At 43.5% G+C, this 27,500-nt stretch overlaps 2 protein-coding genes across 3 annotated transcripts in view; one reads left to right on the plus strand and one right to left on the minus strand.

Annotated features, from left to right (window-relative positions):
* LOC144536432 (phytanoyl-CoA hydroxylase-interacting protein-like) overlaps window positions 1-2,001 on the plus strand; it is a 13,932-nt gene extending 11,931 nt beyond the window's left edge. The window contains exons 5-6 of the mRNA XM_078279574.1: window positions 813-993; window positions 1,627-2,001. Coding sequence (XP_078135700.1) covers window positions 813-993; window positions 1,627-2,001 — 556 coding nt within the window. The remainder of the gene's footprint in view (window positions 1-812; window positions 994-1,626) is intronic.
* A 12,655-nt stretch (window positions 2,002-14,656) lies between these two features.
* Window positions 14,657-27,500, minus strand: part of a1cf (apobec1 complementation factor) — a 20,597-nt gene continuing 7,753 nt past the window's right edge. Inside the window, exons 5-12 of one of the 2 annotated variants that reach the window (XM_078279351.1) lie at window positions 25,464-25,628; window positions 24,006-24,103; window positions 23,719-23,856; window positions 21,556-21,700; window positions 18,587-18,798; window positions 17,296-17,432; window positions 16,084-16,238; window positions 14,657-14,811 (exon numbers count right to left, since the gene is read on the minus strand). In XM_078279351.1, coding sequence (XP_078135477.1) covers window positions 14,657-14,811; window positions 16,084-16,238; window positions 17,296-17,432; window positions 18,587-18,798; window positions 21,556-21,700; window positions 23,719-23,856; window positions 24,006-24,103; window positions 25,464-25,628 — 1,205 coding nt within the window. Of the gene's footprint in view, window positions 14,812-16,083; window positions 16,239-17,295; window positions 17,433-18,586; window positions 18,823-21,555; window positions 21,701-23,718; window positions 23,857-24,005; window positions 24,104-25,463; window positions 25,629-27,500 lie in introns of both variants that reach the window. The other variant, XM_078279350.1, reaches the window with a different exon arrangement.

Raw genomic sequence — 27,500 nt, forward strand, 5'->3', positions numbered from 1 at the left:
TGCAAAGAAATAGTTTGGGGGCTTGAAATGAGTTTACCAATATTCATCGTTTGGAGGCTACCTTGCATTCTTCGTCCTCAAAGGGTTAATGTTGCGGACTATTGTTTTGTGCTCTTCTTTTTTTATTATAAGTGCTATTTTAGTTGGTTAACCCCGCTGTGTGCTAACCCCGCTGTGTGCTAACGGAGCTGTGTTTTAACCCCGCTGTGTGCTAACCCCGCTGTGTGCTAACGGCGCTGTGTGCTAACGGCGCTGTGTGCTAACGGCGCTGTGTTTTAACGGCGCTGTGTGCTAACCCCGCTGTGTGTTAACGGCGCTGTGTGCTAACGGCGCTGTGTGCTAACGGCGCTGTGTGTTAACCCCGCTGTGTGCTAACGGCGCTGTGTGCTAACGGCGCTGTGTGTTAACGCCGCTGTGTGCTAACGGCACTGTGTGCTAACGGAGCTGTGTTTTAACCCCGCTGTGTGCTAACGGCGCTGTGTGCTAACGGAGCTGTGTTTTAACGGCGCTGTGTGCTACTGTGTTAGCCCCCTGTGTGTTAACAGCGCTGTGTATTAACGCCGCTGTGTGCTAACGGCACTGTGTGCTACTGTTTTAACGGCGCTGTGTGCTAACGGCGCTGTGTGCTAACGGCGCTGTGTGCTAACGGCGCTGTGTGCTAACGGCGCTGTGTGTTAACGGCGCTGTGTGTTAACGGCGCTGTGTGTTAATCCCGCTGTGTGCTAACCCCGCTGTGTGTTAGCCCCGCTGTGTGTTAGCCCCGCTGTGTGTTAGCCCCGCTGTGTGTTAGCCCCGCTGTGTGCTGTCTCCAGCCCCTCTTATCGCTCCAGAGACGCTCAGTGCCGCCGCATGCTGCCGTCGGTGAAAGACAACAGCGGCAGCCACGGGTCACCCATCAGCGGGAAACTGCAGGGCGTCTTCTTTAGCTGCAACACAGAGTTCAACACAGGAAAACCCCCCCAGGACTCCCCGTATGGACCCTACCGCTTCCAGGTAATGTTGATGTCTGGTTCCTGGTTGTACATCGGTGTCCGAAAGTTGGCAGTTAGATGATAAAATTAACATATTTCACATATTCGTTATTTCAGTTGGAATAAGCAAACAAACAACAAACGTCATAAAAAGGCGACAAAAACCTTGAAAAAGGCAACGAAAACTTCACAAAAAGCAACAAAAACCTCACAAAAAGCAACGAAAACTTCACAAAAAGCAACAAAAACTTCACAAAAAGCAACAAAAACTTGTTTATTATTATACTTATTATTATTATACTATACTAATTTATTTATTTGAACGGGGACAGTGCACAGAAAACATGAATAGATGTCTTGTGCCGGGTTGTTTCCGCCCGTAGTCCCTGGGCAGGTAGATGGTGCAATAAAATACAAAGTATTTACAGTATACAGTACAGATACATGAAGTCATAAATATCTACAGACATTAGAAGAGTATTCCACTGATTTATAGCCACAAAGGAGAATGATGTCCTCCCAAAATGCAGTTTTGCATTGTGGAAGACTACACTGCCCCTTGTGGCTGATCTACGTAGTTACTCCTGTTGTTTGTCGTTACAACTTCTTAATTGAACAGTTGACGTTGCTCCCCTTTGCTTTTGTTTCTGCACAGATCCAAGCCGACGTCCTCTTCAACCAGAACACCAACGTGTACTTTGGGGATTTCTACTGCATGTACACGTCGTACCACTACGTGATCCTGGTGCTGGCGCCCGCCGGCTCGGACGGAGACGCCTTCTGCAGCGGCCGGCTGCCGGCGCTGGACAGATCCAACAACTGCTTCCTGCGCTGCAGCGAAGAGAGTGACGGCTCGCTGTCTTTCCGCCACGCGCAGGACGTCATCCTGGAGGTGATCTACACGGAGCCGGTGGATCTGGCTCTGGGGACGGTCCAAAAGATCAGCGGGCAGCAACTCCTGAGTCAGTCCACCGTCAACGCCAAGAAAGACCCCAGCTGCAAAATCTGCAACATCAGCGTAGGACGGTAGCTGCTTGTTTTGGTGCTTTTTAACAGTGTAAAAAAACACTGTTAAAAAAAAAGGGACAAAAAAGTCCTTTTTTAAAAAAAAAAAGGGACAAAAAAGTCCTTTTTAAAAAAAAGGTGCAGCTTTTCCGACCCTTTTTTGTCGCTTTCTCCCAACGATTTTGGATGCTTTTCCGATGCTTTTTTGGTGCGTTTTCATTGCTTTTTTCGACACTTTCTTGGCATATTTTACGTTGTTCTTTTCTCACGCTTTCAGTGGTTTTTTTGGTCCCTTTTTTGTAGTTTTTTCGTTGCTTTCTTTTCAAACTTTTTTGCCGCTTTTCCGACACTTTTTGTCGGGGTTTTTTTGTTGCTTTTTCATTGCTTTTTTCAACACTTTTTTGCGCTTTTCAGCCACTTTTTTGTCTTATTTTACGTCGCTTTTTTCCAATGCTTTTTTGACATATTTTACGTTCTTTTCACATGCTTTTGGCTTTTTTTTGGGGATGTTTTTGCCGCTTTTCCGTTGCTTCTAGAAGTGATCAGCGGGCAGCAACTCCTGAGTCAGTCCAACGCCGAGAAAGACCCCAGCTGCAAGATCTGCTGCATCAGCGTAGCTCATTGCTAACTGGACAGAAAGCTAACCTGCTAACGAATGACAAGCTACTGACTCAGCTCTCGTTGTGGAACAGATGGCTTACTAGGGCTGGCTTTTGGGGTAAATACCACAGAGCTTTCTGCAATAATCCAAACATCTGTTGGCTTTAAGTGGGTCCATCTGAAGCCCGGTTCAGACCAAAGAGTCCGATGACGAGACAAATAGTTTGAGAACGTTTCAGCGGATAGGATTGGTTATTAACCGTTAATATATGACACATTATTTACTAACTGTTGAAATGTTTCTGTACTCGGGAAGTAACGTCACCACACACTGACTAACACTTCTAACACTGCGTGTGTGTGTGTGTGTGTGTGTGTGTGTGTGTGTGTGTGTGTGTGTCTGTGTCTGTGTGTGTGTGTGTCTGTCTGTGTGTGTGTGTGTGTGTGTGTCTGTGTGTGTGTGTGTGTCTGTCTCTGTGTGACTGTGTAACCCTTTAAAAAGGTCTCTCGCAGACTGAAATATGAAGTTTATAAATGTTTCACCTTTTTATGGTTTCTGTCTGTTTTGTTACAGAATGAGCTGAGGGTTTGTGGAGGGTTTGGGAGGGTTTGGGAGGGTTTGGGAGGGTTTGGGAGGGTTTGGGAGGGTTTGGGAGGGTTTAGGATGGTTTGTGGAGGGTTTGGGATGGTTTAGGAGGGTTTGGGAGGGTTTGGGAGGGTTTGTGGAGGGTTTGGGAGGGTTTGGGAGGGTTTGGGATGGTTTGTGGAGGGTTTGGGAGGGTTTGTGGAGGGTTTGGGAGGGTTTGTGGAGGGTTTGGGAGGGTTTGGGAGGGTTTGGGAGGGTTTGGGATGGTTTGGGATGGTTTGTGGAGGGTCTGTGGAGGGTTTGGGAGGGTTTGTGGAGGGTTTGGGATGGTTTGGGAGGGTCTGTGGAGGGTTTGGGATGGTTTTGTCACTTTTTTCGATATTTTTTCGACATTTTTCTCACTTTTTTCGACATTTTTGTCATTTTTTTCTGACATTTCTGTCATTTTTTTCTGACATTTCTGTCATTTTTTTTCAACATTTTTGTCACTTTTTTCGACTTTTCGACATTTTTGGATGGTTTGTGGAGGGTTTGGGATGGTTTGTGGATGGTTTGGGATGGTTTGTGGAGGGTTTGGGATGGTTTGGGAGGGTTTGGGAGGGTCTGGGAGGGTTTGGGAGGGTTTGGGATGGTTTGTGGAGGGTTTGGGAGGGTTTGGGAGGGTTTGTGGAGGGTTTGGGATGGTTTGTGGAGGGTTTGGGGAGGGTTTGGGATGGTTTGTGGAGGGTTTGGGATGGTTTGGGAGGGTCTGTGGAGGGTTTGGGATGGTTTTGTCACTTTTTTCGATATTTTTTCGACATTTTTCTCACTTTTTTCGACATTTTTGTCACTTTTTTCGACATTTTTGTACATTTTTCTCACTTTTTTCTAACATTTTTTCGACATTTTTGTCATTTTTTTCGACATTTTTGTCACTTTTTTCTGACATTTTTGTCACTTTTTTCGACATTTTTGTCTCTTTTTTTCGACATTTTTGTCACTTTTTTTTTGTCACTTTTTTCGACATTTTTCAAATTTTTTGTCACTTTTTTCGATACATTTTTCGACATTTTTGAAACTTCTTTCAACATTTTTGACACTTTTTTCGACATTTTTCGACATTTTTGTCACTTTTTCAAAGTTTTTGTGACTTTTTTTGTCACTTTTTTCGATACATTTTTCGACATTTTTGAAACTTCTTTCAACATTTTTGACACTTTTTTCGACATTTTTCGACATTTTTGTCACTTTTCCGACATTTTTGTCACTTTTTCGACATTTTTGTCATTTTTGTCATTTTTTTTCGACTTTTTCGACATTTTTGTCACTTTTTCGACATTATTGTCACATTTTTTCGACATTTTTGTCATTTTTTTCTGACAGTTTTTCAACATTTTTGTCACTTTTTTCTGACATTTTTTTCGACATTTTTGTAATTTTTTTCAAAATTTTTTCGACATTTTTGTCACATTTTTCAACATTTTTGTCACTTTTTCCGACATTTTTGTCTCTTTTTTCTGACATTTTTGTCCATTTTTCTGACATTTTTGTCACTTTTTTCGACATTTTTCAAATTTTTTTGACATTTTTCGACATTTTTGTCACTTTTTCGACATTTTTGTCACTTTTTCGACATTTTTGTCACTTTTTCGACATTTTTTTCACTTTTTTCAACATTTTTGTCACTTTATCAAAAAAATTCCGACATTTTTGTCACTTTTTTCTGACATTTTTGTCACTTTTTTCAAAAAAAAATCGACATTTTTGTCACTTTTTTCTGACATTTTTGTCACTTTTTTTTCGAAATTTTTGTCTCTTTTTTCGACATTTTTGTCCATTTTTCTGACATTTTTGTCACTTTTTTCGACATTTTTCAAATTTGTTGTCACTTTTTTGTCACTTATTACATTATTACAGAATGAGCTGAAGGTTTGTGGAGGGTTTGGGATGGTTTGTGGAGGGTTTGGGATGGTTTGTGGAGGGTTTGGGATGGTTTGGGAGGGTTTGTGGAGGGTTTGGGAGGGTCTGTGGAGGGTTTGTGGAGGGTTTGGGAGGGTTTGGGAGGGTTTGGGAGGGTTTAGGAGGGTTTGGGATGGTTTGGGAGGGTTTGGGATGGTTTGGGATGGTTTGGGATGGTTTGTGGAGGGTTTGGGAGGGTCTGTGGAGGGTTTGGGAGGGTTTAGGAGGGTTTGGGATGGTTTGGGAGGGTTTGGGAGGGTCTGTGGAGGGTTTGGGATGGTTTAGGAGGGTTTGGGATGGTTTGGGAGGGTCTGTGGAGGATTTGGGATGGTTTTGTCACTTTTTTCGATATTTTTTCGACATTTTTCTCACTTTTTTCGACATTTTTGTCACTTTTTTCGACTTTTCGACATTTTTGTCACTTTTTTCGACATTTTTGTCACTTTTTTCGACATTTTTGTCACTTTTTTCGACATTTTTGTCACTTTTTCAAAGTTTTTGTGACTTTTTTTGTCACTTTTTTCGATACATTTTTCGACATTTTTGAAACTTCTTTCAACATTTTTGACACTTTTTTCGACATTTTTCGACATTTTTGTCACTTTTTCCGACATTTTTGTCACTTTTTCGACATTTTTGTCACTTTTTCGACATTTTTGTCACATTTTTCGACATTATTGTCACATTTTTTTCTGACAGTTTTTAGACATTTTTTTCACATTTTTCAACATTTTTGTCACTTTATCAAAAAAATTCCGACATTTTTGTCACTTTTTTCTGACATTTTTGTCACTTTTTTTTCGAAATTTTTGTCTCTTTTTTCGACATTTTTGTTTGGGATGGTTTGGGAGGGTCTGTGGAGGGTTTGGGAGGGTCTGTGGAGGGTTTGTGGAGGGTTTGGGAGGGTTTGGGATGGTTTGGGAGGGTCTGTGGAGGGTTTGGGATGGTTTTGTCACTTTTTTCGATATTTTTTCGACATTTTTCTCACTTTTTTCGACATTTTTGTCATTTTTTCGACATTTTTGTCACTTTTTTCTGACATTTTTTCGACATTTTTGTCACTTTTTTCTGACATTTTTTCGACATTTTTGTCACTTTTTTCGACTTTTTTTCGACATTTTTGTCACTTTTTTCTGACATTTTTTTCGACATTTTGGTAATTTTTTCAAAAAATTTTCGACATTTCTGTCACTTTTTTCAAAATTTTTGTCACTTTATTAAAAAAATTCCGACATTTTTGTCACTTTTTTCAAAAATTTTGTCAGTTTTTTCGAAATTTTTGTCTCTTTTTTCAACATTTTTGTCACTTTTTTCAACATTTTTGTCACTTTTTTCAACATTTTTGTTACTTTTTTCGAAATTTTTGTCTCTTTTTTCGACATTTTTGTCACTTTTTTCTGACATTTTTTCGACATTTTTGTCACTTTTATTCTGACATTTTTTCGACATTTTTGTCACATTTTTCAACATTTTTGTCACTTTTTTCAGTCTCAGTCTCAAGTGATAATCCAACCAGGTTTTTGCAGCCCAGTAACAGTAATGTAGAAATGTCCATATTGAAGAACTCTGCACCTCCAGATTTACGTAGTGTTTTAGTAGTGTAACCGTTTTGGTAGCAAGACGGAAAGAAGGGCTCGGAGGTCGAAGTGGTGGATGGACGGATGGACGGATGGATGTAGTGCATCAGTCTTTCATACAGGAGGACTGGAGGTCTTTCATCAAGTTTAATTATTTTTTCTTCACTGCTTTGTTAATGTACTGTAGGGCACTGTGTTATTCAGCTAACATATTTGAATGCCATTTTTGTTATTTGTTCTTCAAGTATTGACCCAATAAATCAAAGACAACATGACACCTGATAGTTGCACCTGATTTCAGACCCATCATGAGTCCGTCTTCCATTAGATGGTCCAGACAGAAAGACTCAGGAGACAAAGTGAAGACGTCAGATCATCTTAATGCTCAGATTCACATCAGAGATTCAAACCTCCACCAAACATCACCTGGCTGTCCTGAACTACAAAGATGGTTTCATACTTTTCATCTTATAACTTGCTAGCTATTTGCGTCATCAGTCACAATGGAGTGGAACCGGCACAACAGAGCCAGAGCAGGAATGGTTTCTATCTGGGAATACAAACAGCATTTCACATTAAAGAAAGAACAGGGAGAAGGAAACATAACTGTGCAGCTTCTGCCAGCAACCAGCCTCCTTTCAGCGTCCAGATTCCTCCACCTCCAACCTGAAGAAGCATCTTAAAGTACGTTATTTTAGCCCAGCGTAGTCGTCTGCTGTAGTGTTACTGCTCACCTTGTTGTTTTATAGCTGACGTGTGACTTTACATTCTCCTACGTGCTGATTTACTAGCCCCAGAGCCGTTGAAAGACTCGCCCCGTTTCACATGTTAGCTAACGTTAGCTAAGATTAGCTCGTGGTAGCTTAGACTGCGGTTAGATTGTTGTAGTTTGCAGTTCAGGACTACAAATACAACAACCTATCTGCTTGTTGAGGTCCACATTCAGCCAGTTGGACCAGAAGAACACACCAGAACAGGCCTGTTCAGTAAGCTGGATGTGATGGCTGCATTCCTACTTATAACATGCAGTTCAATGTGGAAGTACTCCAAGTATTCAGAATACGTTACTCAGACTGAGTAACGTAACGGAATACGTTACAAATGACATTTGTGGGCATGTACTCTGTACTCTGTAACGGAGTATCCTTCCCAACACTGCCTGTATGTCCCTTACCTAACGTATTTCAAGATGGTGCATGTATATGGAGCGTCTGCCTCAGTTCATGCAAACAAAAACGGGCAACACAGATTTTGATAATGAACAACTAAACTGACGTTTTTGTCTCTTTTTTCAACACTTTTGGCGCTTTATTCAATGTTTTTTGGCACTTTTTTTGGACGTTTACCACTCCTTTTACTACCATGAACTGTATACACACCACTAACACCAACACATAACTAGTTTTACACTTATTTTTGGAATTTATGGTCAATAAATGTGACCATTGATAAAGTATATCCATTTTTCGTGAGTTTCGTCAATGGATGGATGGATAAAAAAAACCTAATTTATAGGAAATTATACCTTACTCTTGAATTAAAAAAGCAGAAATTATGATTTATTTAAACTAATATTACTACTAAACACGTTACACACTGGCTCTTTTGTCATGATTGTGATGTTCTGTTTCCTGTTTTATTTTGAAGTCTGTCTTGTCTCCCTTGTCCTGTCTAGCTGACTTCCTGTCTTTTGTTTTCCCGCCTGTTTGATTGTTCTGCCCTGATTTGTTTCACCTGTTGTGTCACCTGTTCCTTGTTAGTCCTTGTTTACCTGTGTATTTAGTAACTGTGTTGTCTTTGTCTGGTGTGGGAGTGTTATCTTTCTGTTGTTGTGTGTTCTGTGAGTGTGTTGGTGTCTGGAGTCTACTGTTCGTCTCTGAGTTCTGGTTTTTGAGCTCCTGTTCTGTTTGTTCTGGGATTAGTTTTTGCTTGTTGCTTTCTGGACACTTTTGGTATGTAAGTTCCATCCATCCGTCCATCTTCATCCGCTTATCCGGGGTCGGGTCGCGGGGGCAGCAGCTCCAGCAGGGGACCCCAAACTTCCCTTTCCCGAGCCACATTAACCAGCTCCGACTGGGGGATCCCGAGGCGTTCCCAGGCCAGGTTAGAGATATAATCCCTCCACCTAGTCCTGGGTCTCCCCCGAGGTCTCCTCCCAGCTGGACGTGCCTCTACCAAGTCCTGGGTCTTCCCCGAGGCCTCCTCCCAGCTGGACGTCCCTCCACCTAGTCCTGGGTCTCCCCCGAGGCCTCCTCCCAGCTGGACGTGCCTCCACCTAGTCCTGGGTCTCCCCCGGGGCCTCCTCCCAGCTGGACGTGCCTCCACCTAGTCCTGGGTCTCCCCGAGGCCTCCTCCCAGCTGGACGTGCCTCCACCAAGTCCTGGGTCTCCCCCGAGGCCTCCTCCCAGCTGGACGTCCCTCCACCAAGTCCTGGGTCTCCCCCGAGGCCTCCTCCCAGCTGGACGTCCCTCCACCTAGTCCTGGGTCTCCCCCGAGGCCTCCTCCCAGCTGGTATTTTTGTTTAATAAATCATCTAAACTGCATTTGGGTCCAAGCCATTCCTGACAGACCGTGACATCTTTAAGACAAAAATAATGAATGTAGTAAAATAATCCAGACACAATGGAGACGTTGCATCTTCAAAGTTGTGTTAGTTTCTTTATTTGGGGAAGATTAGGGATCATGAAACATCACAATTCATCAAGGCAGTTTCCGGTTGTGATATGAAACCCTTCCAGAATACCCACAATTCTCTCTGCTCATCTCAGATTGGTATTGATTCAGTTTCACACGTTCGTTTCCAGGTCAATTAGAGAATGCACAATAACTCTATACAAATAGTGATATTTCTTCTTTTTCCTGGTATAAAAATAAGTTCTAAGTGCTTCACACACTTTAATACTGTCTCTGCTTTGGCGTGTTCGCAGCTCGGATGTCAGCGTGTTGTTATTCTCTCCAGAAACACTGGAGGAAGGGGGTCAGCCCTACGTTCCCACATTTCTAGGACATTAGGTCTTGTGTTCCTACATTTCCCATTAATTTAAGCCCAGTCCTCCCACAACATTTTTTTTTGGAAGCACTTTTTAGTAAAGTAATGAGGACGTTTATTTCGATCAGCAGCAGCAGAAATTGTCGATCACTAGGGGTTAGGGTTAGTTAGTATGACGGATAATAGGTTGGGTGTAATTGGCTACCAAATTGGGAGAAAGGGGGATACAATCTGATACAGATTTATGAACCAGGAAACATAGCCTAATGTTGGAAAACAATCTTAGAAATGTGGGAACATAGGGACACTCCCTGAGGAAGAAACATCAAGTCGGGCTGAAGCATCGGTCGTCTTAACTCCGCGATTGTTATTATCGAGTAAAAAAAAGTCAATGTTTCATTTACATCCCAACTCATACTCCCAATCATTCACTTTACTGGCAAATAAAAGTTTGTTTTTTTCTTGCCGTCTGTAAACAGAAGCTGGTTTTAATGATTTAAAGCCTAACTCTCACCAAAATGCAACCTAGGGTCTTTTTGTGAATGGACCTGAGTCAAACTGTCGTTTAAAATCACATTTAGGACAGAAACGCCACTTTTAAGATGTACTGTATTCTGGTTTTTGGGTCAAAAGGCCTTTTGAATGGGAGTGCTATGGACGCTACGATGCTAGCCTCAAAAGGGGCTCTACACCTTAACCACAGCACTGACAACATTGGTTGTGTACCCAAACTCTTTGACTGGCAAGATGGTGGCGATTGGAAAAACCAAGAGCTACAGTGAGTTGTCAAACCTTTCTTTTAGTAAACTCTGGGTACCAACCAGTGTTGTCAGTGCTGTGGTTAAGGTGTAGAGTCCCTGGTGATACTTGGAGCAAAGTCTCATGTTGTGTCGAGCCTTCTTAGTGGTCTATAAACAGATATTTTGAGGCTAGCATCGTAGCGTCCCTAGCTCTCCCATTCAAAAGGCCATTTGACCCAAAAACCAGAATACGGTCCATCTTAAAAGTGGCGTTTCTGTCCTAAATGTGATTTTAAATGACAGTTTGACTCAGGTCCATTCACAAAAAGACCCTAGGTTGTGTTTTGGCGAGAGTTGGGCTTTAGGTTTGTATTTTTATTGGCTCAGATCATGAAGACACACGAATGTTAAAGCTCTTTCCTTTTTTTTTTTTTTTTTTTATTTAATTGGGAGCTTAAGTTGGCTGCCTTTTAAAGTCAAACTGAGAAAAAAGTTGTCATTTTTTGAAAAACGTTGGAATATTTAACCCTTGGGTTGTCTTCCATTGGACCATGCATCGTCCTCCTGGTCAAAAATGAAAATCAACTGACGTTTTTGTCTCTTTTTTTCAACACTTTTGGTGCTTTATTCAATGTTTTTTGGACGTTTACCACTCCTTTTACTGCCATGAACTGTATACACACCACTAACACCAACACATAACTAGTTTTACACTTATTTTTGGAATTTATGGTCAATAAATGTGACCATTGATAAAGTATATCCATTTTTCGTGAGTTTCGTGGATGGATGGATAAAAAAAACCTCTTTATAGGAAATTATACCTTACTCTTGAATTAAAAAAGCAGAAATTATGATTTATTTAAACTAATATTAAAGGAAGGATAATCACAGAAGGGTCAACGTGCTGATTACACGTTTTTAGCATTTTTGAAATGCTTAAATGTAACAAAACACCCAAAATTCAATGAAAATAGAGAGCTGATGTTCTGTTGTACTTGTGAAGCGCGTTGTATGGGATCATCTGTTATATTTTTTTTGGGTATTCCAAATTAGTTAAAAAGAAACCCATATTTCTGAGAGACATAGGAGACAATGGGTCAAATATGACCCAAAGACAACACAAGGGTTAAGTAACGTTAAGATGGTGTTTTTGGGCTCTCCATCTCCACTAAAAGTTTGCGTTTGTTCTAATCCAATCCATCATTTAACACCCTTTAACTACAATCTCTTGCCACGCGCAGATGTTGAAAGTGATATTTCATAACGTTAACGTAGGACGGAAAAAAACCCAAAGCTATAAACGTAATCTTGGGGGTTTGGAGGTGAGTTTTAGGATTGCAACTGGCTGATCTTTTTTGTTTTTAAGTAGAAGTTTTAACATTTTGACTTTACTTTCAAATCAAAAGAAAACAAACACCCATTTTCTTTTCTTGCAGACTGTAAACTGAAGACTAATAAACTAAAATATCGTCATTGAACAAAAAAACCCCAAAGCTATAAACTTAAAGCTCCATTGTGTGATGTTTTGAGTTAATTCTTACCAAATAACCCTCTTCTTTCACTAATATGTGCTCATTCATGTGTAATTACTTCCACCAACTAATCAAGGTTTCTCGTACGCGTACAATCTGACATTCAGAATTAATTGCGCCTCCATCTTTAAAATACGTTAGCCAAAGAGGGGCATACCTCCGTGTTTCGCGCTTTTACACTTAGTGGCTCCGTGACGAATGCCAGAGGGAGATTACTCGATCTGCCGGCAGATTTGAAAGCCTGTTGAAGATGGAGGATCACGCTGAGACTTTACTAACATTAGCTTGCATTCGTTTGGGAACCTGATAGCTGATGTTTGCAATGAAATGGTACCAAAATAATGAAAATGTAAAACTATTATTACACTGGAAGGAACACTCACGGACGAAGTCGTGCTTCTTGGAATAATACGGCCACCGTAGGAGTTAAAGCACGCTCAGAATGGGAGGGGTAGAAGGTAATATTCAGTTGGTTAGATGGGAGAAAGTCTTACGCAATGTAGCTTTAAGGTTGGGGGTTTGATGTTCTTGTTTGCCGACAGATTTAAAAAACAGAGATGAGGTGAGATTTAGGGTCGCAGCTGGCTGATGTTTTAGGTAGAAGTGGAACAAATAACGCGCGATGTGAACATGAAAATACTGAAACGTGGAAAGGAAACATCAACCGAAAGCGAAAGACTGCTACCTAAATCTGTTCCTGGTCTGAGGTTTGCATTCAGGTTTGTTTATAATATGCTGATGAAATGTCATCACTGTTGCAGAAAAGCAGTACTACAGGTTGTAATGAAGTTTAAAAAAAAAAGCTGACAAAAGGGCTTTATGTGAACGTAAAGCGCCTCAAATATGACGGCAGGAAATCCGAAAACATTTACTCAAAGCATCGGTCCCTAAACTTAAAGGTGCAATAGGTAAGCCTTAGCCTAAAACTCCCTTTCTGTCATATCTGCTGAAACTGACCCTATGTTCCAGTAGAACTACAGGAAGCAGGTCATTCAAATAATCAGTTCCTCTGGCTCCACCTACAGCCTGGAGCCCTGTTCAGATGGACCAATCAGGGCCAGGGGGGTGTCTAACTGTTCAGATGGACCAATCAGGGCCAGGGCAGGGGTGTGTCTAACTGTTCAGATGGACCAATCAGGGCCAGGGGGGTGTCTAACTGTTCAGATGCACCAATCAGGGCCAGGGGGGTGGGTGTGTGTGTAACTGTTCAGATGCACCAATCAGGACCAGGGGGGGTGTGTGTCTAACTGTTCAGATGCACCAATCAGGGCCAGGGGGGGTGTGTGTGTAACTGTTCAGATGCACCAATCAGGGCCAGGGGGTGTGTGTGTAACTGTTCAGATGCACCAATCAGGGCCAGGGGGGGTGTGTGTGTAACTGTTCAGATGCACCAATCAGGGCCAGGGGGGGGGTGTCTAACTGCGTGTCAATCACTGCTCATGCATACGCATTCATTCTCCCTCGTGGGGGGAGGGACTTAGGAGACCGTTTTGGGCTTTAGCAGAAAGGGGAGGGGACTGAGAAGTTGTTGATGTTCAGATTTTTTTGGCTAAGTCCTGGATCTTCGCAATCCTACCTACAGCACCTTGAATGATGGTGATGAGGGAGCATAGCTCAAGACACAAAGTTCAGATGTATGCAAACTAAAAGCTACAGATTCACAGTTTGTAGAACTACAAAGCCCAGAATGCCACAGTGACTTAAACAGGGTTTGCATTTAAAAAATCCCTTTCTGTCCAAACTTCAGTTGTATCTTCAAACGATTTCAGACTTCAGTAAAACCACTGAAAGGGTCAAAAGTAGACAAGAGTGCAAAACTACATTTTGCAATTGAAAGACATTCAAAAGAACTACAAATCCCAGTTATCTTAAAGATAACAACACAGGGTTACAACACAAAGGATGAAATAACATATTCTATTGAGCCAATTCAGTTTTAAAAGATATCGTAAACATACTACTACGGAAAACTGATCAAAACATGAATTCAATGCTACAGCCAATCACAGGCCGTCTGCCAACTACTTAATAAATCACTAAATGATCACAGATGTACGTACGCATAATTCAGAGACAGATTATATGAAAGAAGAAAAAAATGTGATAGGTAAGGAATTTGTTTCAGGGCGACCGACGAGTCCGAAACGTTTTCCAGCAGCGGTTTTTAAAACGTGTCTGTGACGAGACCAAAGTCCGCCGTGGATTTGTCTTCCGGCAGCATAAAGGTGCATTCACACTTCTGTTTTTGTAGAAATAACTGGGTCTATGTTCCCAGAGCCCAATGTTCCTACATTTCTAAGATTATTTTCCACAATTAGGCCCCATGACTTCCTTTTTCATACATTTTTATCAGATTTTCTCCCCCTTTCTCCCAATTTGGTAGCCAAATACACACTATTATCCAGTAGCAATGGGCTACAGATGAAATGTAACCCTAACATAGGGCCTAATTTTAAGAATAATCTTAGAAATGTGGGCTCATAGGGCTGTGGGAACATTGGGCTGATACAAATACTACCTAATTTTGTGTCCTGATGAAACTGAATTAATAGAAAGAGTTCACCAACGATCAAGTTCATTCATTCTTACTTTCTTATACCGATCAGAAACTGAAAACTTTTCAAACTGATTTAAAAATAGCAGTGTGAAAGGATAGAAGTTTGGTGTGAATGCATCTTTAGCTGAGCGCGTTTTTCGTCATTGTAAACCTCTCTTCTAGAAAACGCCGTAGCCGTCGCTGTGGCGTGTTGCCACAGCGAAGGCAGGGTATCCCTCATAGGTGGTGTAGGCGGTCAGGTCCTGACCAAGAGATACAGCCTGCTTCAGCTGGGAGGCTACCGCAGACGCCACCGGGCTCGCCAGAGTGTAACCTGGAAAGAGATGAGACAAAAACTCACAGCCTTTCATCAATGACTCCTTTAGTTCACAGTAAGCTGTTATGTTTGGACTTATATATGTTAGTTAGTTAGTCAATGATTAGTGATTTTGTGTGTGTATTCTTTGTTTTTGTATTTTAATGACTTGTGCAGAAAATTATTTGCATATGAAATGTTGTGTTTGGCCACTAGGGGGCAGAAGAACTCCACAACAAGGTAATAGATCCAACAAGTACCAAACCATATCTGTGAGGACTGTGGTTAGCTGCTCCTCAGATCTCTGCAGGGTAAATCCAGACAGCTAGCTGTTGCACGAGTAAAACTACTTTTGAACGTCCAGATGTTCCCCCGAAACCAGTTCCTTCCTGAGACTATTTAGCAGAGGCACCATGGCTCTGTCCGGAGCTTAGCCCCGCCCACGATGATTGTGATTGGTTTAAAGAAATGCCAATAAACCAGCGCACGCTGTCCTCCCACCACGGCATGCTGTGTGGATTGGCCAGACCTTCCTCTGCAGCGTTTTGGAGGAAGGTCTGGACATGCGAGACTACACAGAACATGACGTTTGTTCCGTCAAGTAAAAAAAACTCTGAAAGTCCTGTCTTTGTTTGACCCAGCCCCCCCCCCGCCCCCTAACCTGCCTCCTTACCAGGACATTTGGCGCTGATATACTTCCTGCTTTGCTCCCGTCAGAACTACTATGGCCACTAGAGGGCGCCGCCACTACAAACCTAAATAAAGGGCAGGATGATGCTGGAACAAACGTCTTATGTGAGCGTTTTCAGCCTGGTTGCACAGAATTCCATGAAATGATCACGAATTGGTAACGGCGCATTACGTGGTGGCCACACGGATTGTGTGAACAATCCGTGTGGCCACCACGGAAAACATAGCCAATGTAAAGTCAATGAGAAGATGACGTAGCATTAAGAGCGACTACGGTAGAGAGTACTATCTAAGGTTGGGGGTGTGGATGGGTCAAACAACACTGGGTTTGTGTCCGTGTCAAGGTTCCTAAAGTTGCTTTCTTCTTTTCCATCCCGTTGTTGCCAATGTAAAGTCAATGAGAAGATGACGTAGATTCCGTGAAGCTGCCCCAGATGTTGAGTTAAGGAGCCGTGTTAATTTCACGGAATTCTGTGAGATCAGGTTGGGGTTTAAGGGAAGGACAGTCTCCCTTCTGCATGCAGTGTGAGCATCAGCTGAGTCTGTTAGTCGTTTGTTAGGTGAAGAGTTAATTGGCTTTGGGTACGGACCTTCACATACCTGGGAAGGCTACCGAGGCCACAGCGGCAGCACTGGCACAGCCGGTGTCAGCAGCGCCATCTGTCTGCAGGCCGAGTGTCTGCAGCGTGTGCTCTGCTGCATGGACTTTAGCTTCTTCTACAGCCGCACACAGCTTAGCAGGCGTGAAGGGATGGCTGGAGAGAGAGAAAAGTAGTTCATATAAATGTATCGTGGGATGTAAGTGTCCCCATAAACTGCTGCTTTGAACTTAACTTTGTTCAACTGTTCTGCATTAACTGATAAAAAAAAAACACTTAATATCTGTAAAACAACGTGTTCAGTGAGTGGTGAAACTAACTCAACGGATTCTCATGAATGGGTTTATACTGTATGATTTCTTAAAAAAACAGGGTTTAAGACACAAGGAGAGGACACAAGGAAAGGAATCGAGGATGGACAGATTAAGAAATGAGAAGAGGGGCTAGTAGGACTAGAACTTGTAGTAGGAGTAGTTGTAGTTGCATAGTATTGGTAGACAGAAGTGGTAGTGTTAGTTTAGCAGCCGTAGATACTTCTGAAGTATTTGAGTAGTAGCAGTTTAGAGCAGAAGTACTAGTATTCTTAAGGCCCTGACACACCAACCCGATAATCGGCCGTCGGACAGTCTGGGGAGGTCGGTGACTCGAGTCTGTTCGGTGTGTTCCTTGCTGTCGTCAGTCGGAGGAGCCGTCGGCCTTCATTTTGGCCGACCTGACTTGCTGGGTTGGAGGGCGGGCAATCTGATTGGTGGAGAGCTAACCCGGAAATGACGAGCGGGATGAGCGTGACTAGAGTCTCTCAAAATCTAACGAAAATCTGTTAAACTGACCTTTGCTGATCTGAAATGAAGACAGATTCAGCAACTGCACGGCCTATTGCTCTCTTCAAATGTTTTCAGAAACACGTTTCGGTGAACTATTTTCGTAAAATATGTGAGGCGCAATGATGGTCTGGTTTTGAAATTTCGGAGAAGCCAGACCCACGTGACGCGTTCGTCCAATCAGCTGCCGGTTTTAATTTTTTGGCCGACAATACAGATTAGCGCCGCCTGCTGTTACGAAGACGTATTACATCTCACGCACAACGTACGCTCAAGTCGGCGTCTCTTCGGTGTGTTCTGAGGCACTTTTTTGACCAAATCGGGGAGGCAGTCAGTTCGACTGGCTTTTCTACTGAAGGTCGACCGTGGGGTTGGTGTGTCAAGGCCCTTACGCGTTGGGGTACTGTGTAGCCAGAGCTGGGATTGTGATCTTGTAGAGAAAGAGCTGTCTCTGGTCCGGACCGATGGCAGAGTGGAGCTGATAGACGGGCTGACCCCAGTTATTCTTCTGACACAACTCCTCCAGAACCTGACAGACAGACGGAGAAACACATTCATGGTGTTCATCATTTCAGTCCGTTTGGTTTCGGGTGTTCATTCTTTTGGATTTCAGGGGTAAATTCAAAATACCTGGATTGGTTAAGCTCTGCAGCCAACAAATCCCATATCAAATCTTCATCAAAGTCAACCGCAAAATGTAGTATCTGCTGATGAGTACTCATGACAAGGAACGACAAGTCCTCTCTCAAATAATCAGTCGTGTTAAAGAAATAACTTGTGTCATTGATAACTTGAGAAGGACGAGTGCTCGGCCTAAGCCTGCTGCCCCTGTTACACCAGAGTCTGTGACCTGTAGACAACATTTTACCTCTAGCTAATGTTAAAGGCATCCTGCAGAACAGTGTCTTTTACAATTGTGGCCTTTGGGGAAAATCCTTCCTGGGCCACAGGGAGATTTCCTGCTTCCAAGATCTCAGTGAGTACTTTGGTGAGTACAATGTTATTATGGATTGGACTAGGGGACAAAACTGTAAAAGTGAGACCTAAGTTGTAATCAGCCGGTATCAGTATCAGTTTGTATTTCAATGACTTCTGCAGAAAATTATTTGCATATGAAATGTTGTTTTGGGCCACTAGGGGGCAGAAGAACTCCACAACAAGCTAATAGATCCAACAAATACGAAACCAAACCATACGACAATGTTGATTGTTTGTCTCCCCCCCCCCCCCCCCTTTCCAATACGGCCCACAGGAGTGTTTCATAAGTTAGCGCTCCCTAGTGGTGGCAGGAAATACGTCCTCATATCTAAACCTAAATCGACTTTGAGTACAATGTTATTATGGATTGGACTAGGGGACAAAACTGTAAAAGTGAGACCCAAGTTGTAATCAGCCGGTATCAGTATCAGTTTGTATTTCAATGACTTCTGCAGAAAATTATTTGCATATGAAATGTTGTTTTTGGCCACTAGGGGGCAGAAGAACTCCACAACAAGCTAATAGATTCAACAAATACGAAACCAAACCATACGACGATGTTGACAAGATCTCAGTGAGTACTGTGGTGAGTACAATGTTATTATGGATTGGAATAGGGGACAAAACTGTAAAAGTGAGACCAAAGTTATAATCAGCCGGTATAATCCTTCAAAAGTGTTCTAGTTCTCGGGTGTTTTCAGTTACCTGTGGTGCAGGTTTGATGGCGGCGGCCTTCAGGCTCATGGCGCCAGGGTTCATTGGGGTCAGCTCCATGCCTGGCAGCAGGTCGTACAGTTTCTCCTCTGTCTGCTTGTCAGCCTTCAGGCCATAGGAGGCGCCAGCTCCACCCACGACTCCGACTCCCGAAGCGTAGGCCAGGTATCCCCGCCCGCCCAGCCCCCGCACCCCGGCAGCCCCTACAGGTACAGTCATGTAAATTTCTACAGGAGATCGAAAAGGCAGTGAAATCAATCAAATCACCAGGAAATCAACCGGGAAGAAGAATCAGACAATTATTCAATCAGAGTGAACAGGTACAAAGGTAACTGAACTCCTCTTCTTCAATTCTCTGAGGATTTCATTCTCTTCTATTCTGATGATTTACAGTTTATTAATTGAAAAGGTTTTTTTTGTACCATTCTTATTCTGATTCAATATTTTCATCAACAATGAAGTTTCACATTTGATTCAGTGCACCATATTTGATCATTAACAATATTCAGGAATACAAATCATTTTGAGAAAACATTCTTTATATTTGGGTGATCTTGAGTCGATACAGTTCAGTTGGACTTTTAACCTTCCTGTTGTCCACAAAAATAACGTGGATGGTTCACTACGATGCTCTTCACAAGTTAAATACATGATCAGTTCACTACTTTCATTGAATATGGCTGTTTTATTCAATTGCATTGTTATGGATGGTGGAGAAGGTTGAACCCAATTGCAGAGATGACAGGCGAAGTAATGAAACAGAAGGAGTCCACAACAACGACAGGTCAAAAAAACAATGAAACAAGATGAACAGGAACCGAGAAAATACAGAGAACAGGCAGGGAAACACACAGCACACTGACGCAGGGACATGCTACAAACAATGAGCTGACACGAGACAGGGGGTAAGATGAAGACTAAATACACAGGGTAACGTAACGAGGAAACACAAGACAGGTGACACAAGGCTGGGAAACAGGTGAAACACATAAGGGCAATCACAAGGGTGGGAAAACACAGGAAGTAAGACAAGACAGAAAACAAGATCGTCAAAATAAAACAGGAAACGGGGAAAAAATACAAAACCGAAAAAGCAGATTACCAAAATAAGACAAAACACACCAAAAGCATAACATTTATAGCATGTAAAGAACAACTGATAATAGAACGTTGAAAAACGCAGGAAAGAAATGTCAAAAAAAAGCAGAACAAAGTGACAAAAACATGGGAAAAGCTTAAAAAAAACCCGTCAAAGTAACACAAACGTTGGGATTTTTTTGACATTTTGACCCAGAAAAACAAAAGGTTGCAGCATGGTCGACGGGGAAGGCAACAGATAGAAGATAGAAGCAGAACGATCCATTCACCAACAATAATCTATTGGATCATGTAGAAACGTGCACGCTGTCCTGTGAAAACCCTCAAACACCAGCTGTTGCTGTTTATCTGGCAGTTCAGTATCATTTAACGTTTTGGAGACTTTGAGTTTTCCACTGACAGCAGCCGTTTGCTTTAGAATAAACTCAATCATGTTTAATGATAAAGAACAGCTGCAATGGGAGCTCAGACTCACACAAAAGATGAGATTTAGCTTTTGCATCAAATCAAAAGACCTTTTTAATTTCATTAGAAATGAGTCGTGAAACTCTGAGATCCCTTCGCTATACATTCATAATCTCAGACCTTTTAATATTAGAGCAAAGACCCAGAGAAGATGCTGACATGTTGTTTTACTTACAGAAACCGCACGTGTGTGTGCCTGTGCGCCAGTGTGCGTGTGTGTGTGTGTCTGTGTGTGTGCGTGTGCGTTCAGGCGTGTGTGTTTGTGTGTGTGCGCGTTCAGGCGTGCATCAGTGTGGGTGCTGCGCAGTGTGTGTGCCAGTGTGTGCGTGTGTGCGTGTGTGTGTGAGTGTGTGCCTGTGTGTGCGTGCGCGTTCAGGCGTGCATCAGTGTGTGCGCCTGTGTGTGTGTGCGCCAGTGTGTGTGCGTGTGTGCCAGTGTGTGTGCGTGTGTGTGTGTGTGTCTGTGTGTGCGTGCGCGTTCAGGCGTGCATCAGTGTGTGCGCCTGTGTGTGTGTGCGTGTGCGCCAGTGTGTGTGCGTGTGTGCCAGTGTGTGTGTGCATTCAGGCGTGTGTGTGTGTGCGTGTGCCAGTGTGTGCGTGTGTGTGTGTGTGTGTGTCTGTGTGTGCGTGCGTGTGTGTGTGCGTTCAGGCGTGTGTGTTTGTGTGTGTGCGCGTTCAGGCGTGCATCAGTGTGTGCGTGTGCGCCAGTGTGTGTGTGTGTGTCTGTGTGTGCGTGCGTTCAGGCATGTGTGTGTGTGTGCGCGTGCATCAGTGTGTGCGTGTGCCAGTGTGTCTGTGTGCGTGTTTGTGTGTGTTCAGGCGTGTGTGTTTGTGTGTGCGCGCGTGCATCTGTGTGTGTGTGTGTGTGTGTGTGTGTGTGTGTGTGTGTCAGTGGGACTAACCTAAAACACGTATAATGTTGCCCAACTAGTCCAACTGAGGACCTTTTCTCATTGGTTGACGGTTGGACCCCCTTTATTGATTTTAAACGTATTATTCTGGATGCGTTTCTGAAACCCTTGACGCATTAATTGATTTCAGTTAGTAACTGTGAGCTCCCGTTGTAACGTGATCTCTAACATGCCAGAGCAGATTCAGTTTCTTCTAGGGCTGAACGAGTCATCATTTTCAAATCAAAATCCAGGTTTGTTTTTTAAAGACCGATCGGATACCGATTAGTAGTTAATGAAACTGATAACCGATATTGGGAACTGCTATGCATCTACATCTCTGAGCTGCTATCTGTTACATAGTGAATAATGAACTTAAGCTCGTAAAAAGAATCATATTTGCAGTATCTGGCATAAAAATCCCAATTTGATTTTCTCTCCCAAATCGTTCAGCCCTAGTTTCTTCTGTTTCAGATTTAGGAAGTAAGCAAAGTACGGCCGTCCTCACCTCTGACCGACGGCGTCCTGATCAGACCTCGACCTCCAATGTGAGCTTTGGCCGTCGGGAAGCGGAACTGTCCTGGTATGGCAGCGTAGGCCTGGGGGGCGTAAAACACGGGTGGACCGAGATACGCCGCTGAGGGGTCGTACACCTGGAGGAGGAAAGGGTGAGAAAGCTGTTATACCCTTTTGATATAAATAATTTCTTAAAGCTAAAAGATTTGGGGCATAAGCAGGGCCACATTCTGCTGTTTCAACAGCCAATAGTGAAGTCAGCTGGTGGAGTCTCCAGAGGCTGGTTTTAGGACGTAAGAGACGTCTCCTGTTTCAACAGCCAATAGAGAAGTCAGCTGGTGGAGTCTCCAGAGGCTGGTTTTAGGACGTAAGAGACGTCTCCTGTTTCAACAGCCAATAAAGAAGTCATCTGGTGGAGTCTCCAGAGGCTGGTTTAAGACCGTAAGAGATGTCTCCTGTTTCAACAGCTGATAGAGAAGTCAGCTGGTGGAGTCTCCAGAGGCTGGTTTTAGGGACGTAAGAGCGTCTCCTGTTTCAACAGCCAATAGAGAAGTCAGCTGGTGGAGTCTCCAGAGGCTGGTTTTAGGACGTAAGAGACGTCTCCTGTTTCAACAGCCAATAGTGAAGTCAGCTGGTGGAGTCTCCAGAGGCTGGTTTTAGAACGTAAGAGACGTCTCCTGTTTCAACAGCCGATAGAGAAGTCAGCTGGTGGAGTCTCCAGAGGCTGGTTTTAGAACGTAAGAGACGTCTCCTGTTTCAACAGCTGATAGAGAACTAGCACTAGCACTTACTTTATATTTTTATAGACTCAATGAATGATGGTGTTGTACCTGTTGTACCTGTGACAATGACAACAAAGACCTATTTTATTCTATTATAACCTGAAGTCAACAAACAAAACAAAATGGAACCAAGCCATCAATGGTTTGATTGTGTTTTGCTTTTTGATTCATGCGCTTTGTTTCTTTTGGGGTTTTAGTCTCTTAAAAATAATATCTGTTTGTGGGTGCTAAGGCCTCCTGCACACTGCCTGCGTGGCGTGAGCGTGGCGTTTCTGTAGCGTGGCGTGAGCGTGGCGTTTCTGTAGCGTGGCGTGAGCGTGGCGTTTCTGTAGCGTGGCGTGAGCGTGGCGTTTTCTACGTCTTTCCACACCAGAAAGGTGTCTGACTGCTGCTGCTGCTGCTGCTGCTAGTCTTGTCTGGACACATGTATGTTTCCCATAAACATAAACATAAATATATTCTGATCTGATTACAGCAAGGACAACATCAGCAGGATTGACGACAAAACAGGCTCCAGAACATTTCCTTCTGGATTGACAGGTGCAATATTTGAAAATGGATAATTATTTATTATTATCTTTTAAAATGACATTTATATCTGCATTTATATCAAAATCTCGAGACTTTCAAACATCAACATGTCATTTATTAAATGTATTTGTGTCTAAATGACATTTAATCATCTTTTCATATTCTATGTTGTCTGGAAACCCTTCCAACATACTTGCGTGTCGCGTGAAAAAATAGGCGTCGGTCCTGTTTCTAGCATGCACGCGTTTTCTGAGAGGTGCGAGTCATGCAGGCAGTGTGCACGCTCTGACCTGTTAACATGGGCGCCCAAATAAAAACGGACACGCCACGCAGCTGACACGCTCACGCCACGCAGCTGACACGCTCACGCCAGGCATCCAGTGTGAAGGAGGCCTTACATCAGTTCCCTTCCTCTGCCTCTTTACAGTGTAGTGATTTGTATTGTCCACTAGATGGAGCTGTTTATCACAGTGACATTACATGTACATCCATCCATAAAGCATCATATCTACTACACTGCTGTCTTCCTGGGCTTTAACCTTCAGGCTGCAGCTGCTCAGCTGATGTTACAACATACTCAAAAACCTCTTAGATGAGCCATGAAACATCCTAAAGAAATCTAAAAGCACACATACATCTCAGTATTTTAATAAACAATTCAATATACGTATGCTGATCTTATTTTATATGTTGGATCCTGATCTTTATTTTTACAAAATAGCCTTAATTATTCCCTTACATCTCTGTTGATGTTTCCTCCCCCTGAACAAACCCTACTGTGATATTTTGGGACGAGGAAGTCCACCTACAGGACTCACATGAACCCGGTGTTGGGGTTGTACCTGTCCCAGAGTGTAGGCAGTGTAGTCAGTCTGCAGCAGAGCTCCTCCGCGTCCTCCGGTCCCTCTGGTGTATCGGACGTAACTGTCCTTGTCCACCGGCTTGGCCAGAGTCACCTCGATAGGAGAGCCGTCCACCACCTGGAGGGAGCAGGAAGTCTGTCTTTGTGCAATACTCACAAGCCATCAGTGGTGGAAGAAGTATTCAGATCCTTTACGTCAGTAACAGTACTAAGAAACTCCACTACAAGTAAAAGTCCTGCAACGTGTGAACTCTTGTAGCTGCTGACCTTTCCGTTGAGGGCGTTCATGGCGTTGATGGCGTCTTCTCTCTCAGTGAAATGAACGAAGGCGTAGTCTCTGATCTTTTTCACTCGCTCCACTGCACCTAAAACAACAAACTCTTTTGTAAAAAGGCGGTCTCTAGCTCACCCAGTCAGAGCGTTCGCCCCATGTAGACTGAGTCCTGCAGCGGCGCAGGTTCAAATCCGACCTGCTGCCCTTTGCTGCGTGTCATCCCCCTTTCCTGTTTATCCACTGTCTCTATATAATAAAGGGAAAAAGCCCAAAGGTAATCTCTAAAAAAAATTCTGTTAACCCCTCTTGGGTTGCACAAACAAAGGGTTAAAGTAACCTAGCACTGGGTCAGTCCATATTTCGGGAAAGAGACTTCAGATACAGTATTAGGGGACCACTAAGGTCTATATAAAAGAGACTTCAGATACAGTATTAGGTGACCACTAAGGTCTATATAAAGAGACTTCAGATACAGTATTAGGTGACCACTAAGGTCTATATAAAGAGACTTCAGATACAGTATTAGGGGACCACTAAGGTCTATATAAAAGAGACTTCAGATACAGTATTAGGGGACCACTAAGGTCTATATAAAAGAGACTTCAGATACAGTATTAGGGGACCACTAAGGTCTATATAAAGAGACTTCAGATACAGTATTAGGGGACCACTAAGGTCTATATAAAAGAGACTTCAGATACAGTATTAGGGACCACTAAGGTCTATATAAAAGAGACTTCAGATACAGTATTAGGGGACCACTAAGGCCTATATAAAAGAGACTTCAGATACAGTATTAGGGGACCACTAAGGCCTCTATAAAAGAGACTTCAGATACAGTATTAGGGGACCACTAAGGCCTATATAAAAGCATCCAAAAACCAGCATGTCATAGGACCTTTAAAACAAACGCCCCCCAAGGACACCTCAACGCTTCCCTTTCCAAAATATTGCTTCCAGCTCCCCCCGTCATCCTCTGAACGCCCCCTGGGGGGGCTGTACCGTCCCTGTTGAGAAGCACTGCTCTATATGTAAAGATTAATGCATTTTAAGCAGCGCCAACACACTTCCTGTCTCCTAAATGGGCGTGGCCTCGTTTTAAAGTGTTGTGAACATTGTGTTGATGGATGAAAGGTTATGTTTGTATAATGTATTGATTTCTGTTGCTAACATTAGGTATTTACACAGCTATAAGCCATCATTTGCGTTGGGAACATTAGTTTTTTTAGGGCTTTGGCAAATGTTAGCTGACGTTAGCTTCTCTGTGTTGCCAGATCTGGCGAGAGACAGATCAGAAACAGGTCTGGAACAAAGATAATGGTCTCCTGATGTGTGTTTTACAATTATGAACCTGAAAATGAGCATAATATGGGCGCTTTAATTGTATCATTACAGCTTAATGAATCAAATCAGGGACACTCCAACAGCTGGGTTGTGTTGTGTCATAGTACCTGGTCTGAGGCTGTTGAACTCCTTCTCGATGGTCTCCTCAGTTGTCTGAAGCATCAGATTCCTGATGTACAGTATCTTGACGGACGCCATGGTATCCTCGTCCACCTCAACCTCTGGCTCCGCCCAGTCCACGGCGATGGCGTGACCCCACAGCTGAATACGACCTGAGAGAGGCGACAGGTAGGTTTCATTCTTAGGTCCCTATTTTAACGGTCTGAGGTCACGGCGTGAAGCGCCTGCTGCAGGTGTGTTTAGGGCGTCCTAATCCACTTCTGCTAGTTTAACGGCGGTAAAAAGGGTCCGTGTGCCGGGGTCATGGTTCTAAAGGGTTGACCTTAGTGTCTTCATTAATCAGAGGTGTGTTTTGGGCGTAACATGCAATCAACCAATCAGAGATCATCTCCCATTCCCTTTAAAAGCCAGGCGCGTTTGGACCTTGGAGCATTGCTGTTATGATGGAGGATTTGCACCGTAATATTTGTATTTGTAATCTTCTGCATGTGTGTGTGTGTGTGTGTGTGTGTGTGTGTGTGTGTGTGTGTGTGTGTGTGTGTGCTGCTGTGCGTCCCTGTGTGTGTAACAAGCATAGTGTGCACGTGCTGTGCACGAGCCTAGGAGCATTTTACTAATGCTCTGTTACAAATAACAATGAAATGCTGCGTTATTGACTTTAGACCAGGTTTTTGTTGGTCAATGGTGCCATCACTTCCCACTGCCTCAAGATAGCAATACTCCCAGAATGCACCTGAACACACCTCCCTGTAAGACCAGCACGCCCAGAATGCACCTGAACACACCTCCCTGTAAGACCAGCACGCCCAGAATGCACCTGAACACACCTCCCTGTAAGACCAGAATGCACCTGAACACACCTCCCTGTAAGACCAGCACGCCCACAATGCACCTGAACACACCTCCCTGTAAGACCAGCACGCCCAGAATGCACCTGAACACACCTCCCTGTAAGACCAGCACGCCCAGAATGCACCTGAACACACCTCCCTGTAAGACCAGCACGCCCAGAATGCACCTGAACACACACCTCCCTGTAAGACCAGCACGCCCAGAATGCACCTGAACACACCTCCCTGTAAGACCAGCACGCCCAGAATGCACCTGAACACACCTCCCTGTAAGACCAGCACACCCAGAATGCACCTGAACACACCTCCCTGTAAGACCAGCACGCCCAGAATGCACCTGAACACACCTCCCTGTAAGACCAGCACGCCCAGAATGCACCTGAACACACCTCCCTGTAAGACCAGCACGCCCAGAATGCACCTGAACACACCTCCCTGTAAGACCAGCACGCCCAGAATGCACCTGAACACACCTCCCTGTAAGACCAGCATGGGCCACAGATGGGTGCAGGTGCATTTGTTATTTAAACGACGTGGGCGCTGGACGGGAAACTCGAACGGGGACAAAGAACGACACTGAAGTCATTCTTAACAAAGGAAGATGTCACCTTCTTCGTTGCTCTGATTGGTTGGAGAGCTATCCTATTGCGTGCAGAGGGAATTTGAAAGACAACCGTTTATCCCGCCCCTCTGATTGAGCCCAGCCAATGGGGAGTCAGGCTTGTCAGGCTAGGATTCTCCCCACGGGGGTAAGCGTCTGTCAACAACGCGTAGATCTTATGGCGCCATTTTGATGCTACCTAGCTAATAAGCCATCACCTCCCGTTAGCATCCCGTTAGCATCCCATTGACTGCCAGTCATTCTGACGTCACTTTGACAGAGAATAACTTTACATCTGAGGCGTTTAAAGACTCTATTTGTCCGTTGTTTATTTCTAAAGAAACACGACAACGTATAAAAGGCTCCATTACCTTGTAGCTCACGTTATGGCTCCGTAGCAGACGTTTTTATAACAATAGGCTAACGATTGGGTCATAACCACGAGACTTCCTGTCTCCTAGTAGAGGAGTTACCGTATAGTACAGGAGAAGCTCTCAGGCAGTTTGGACTTCCATCAGCTGTTTAAGTGTAATGACTAATGTTAACTATCATTTTAGTGATCAATAATGAGC

This window comes from Sander vitreus, chromosome 21 (assembly GCF_031162955.1).
Source record: "Sander vitreus isolate 19-12246 chromosome 21, sanVit1, whole genome shotgun sequence".
NCBI lineage: Eukaryota > Metazoa > Chordata > Actinopteri > Perciformes > Percidae > Sander > Sander vitreus.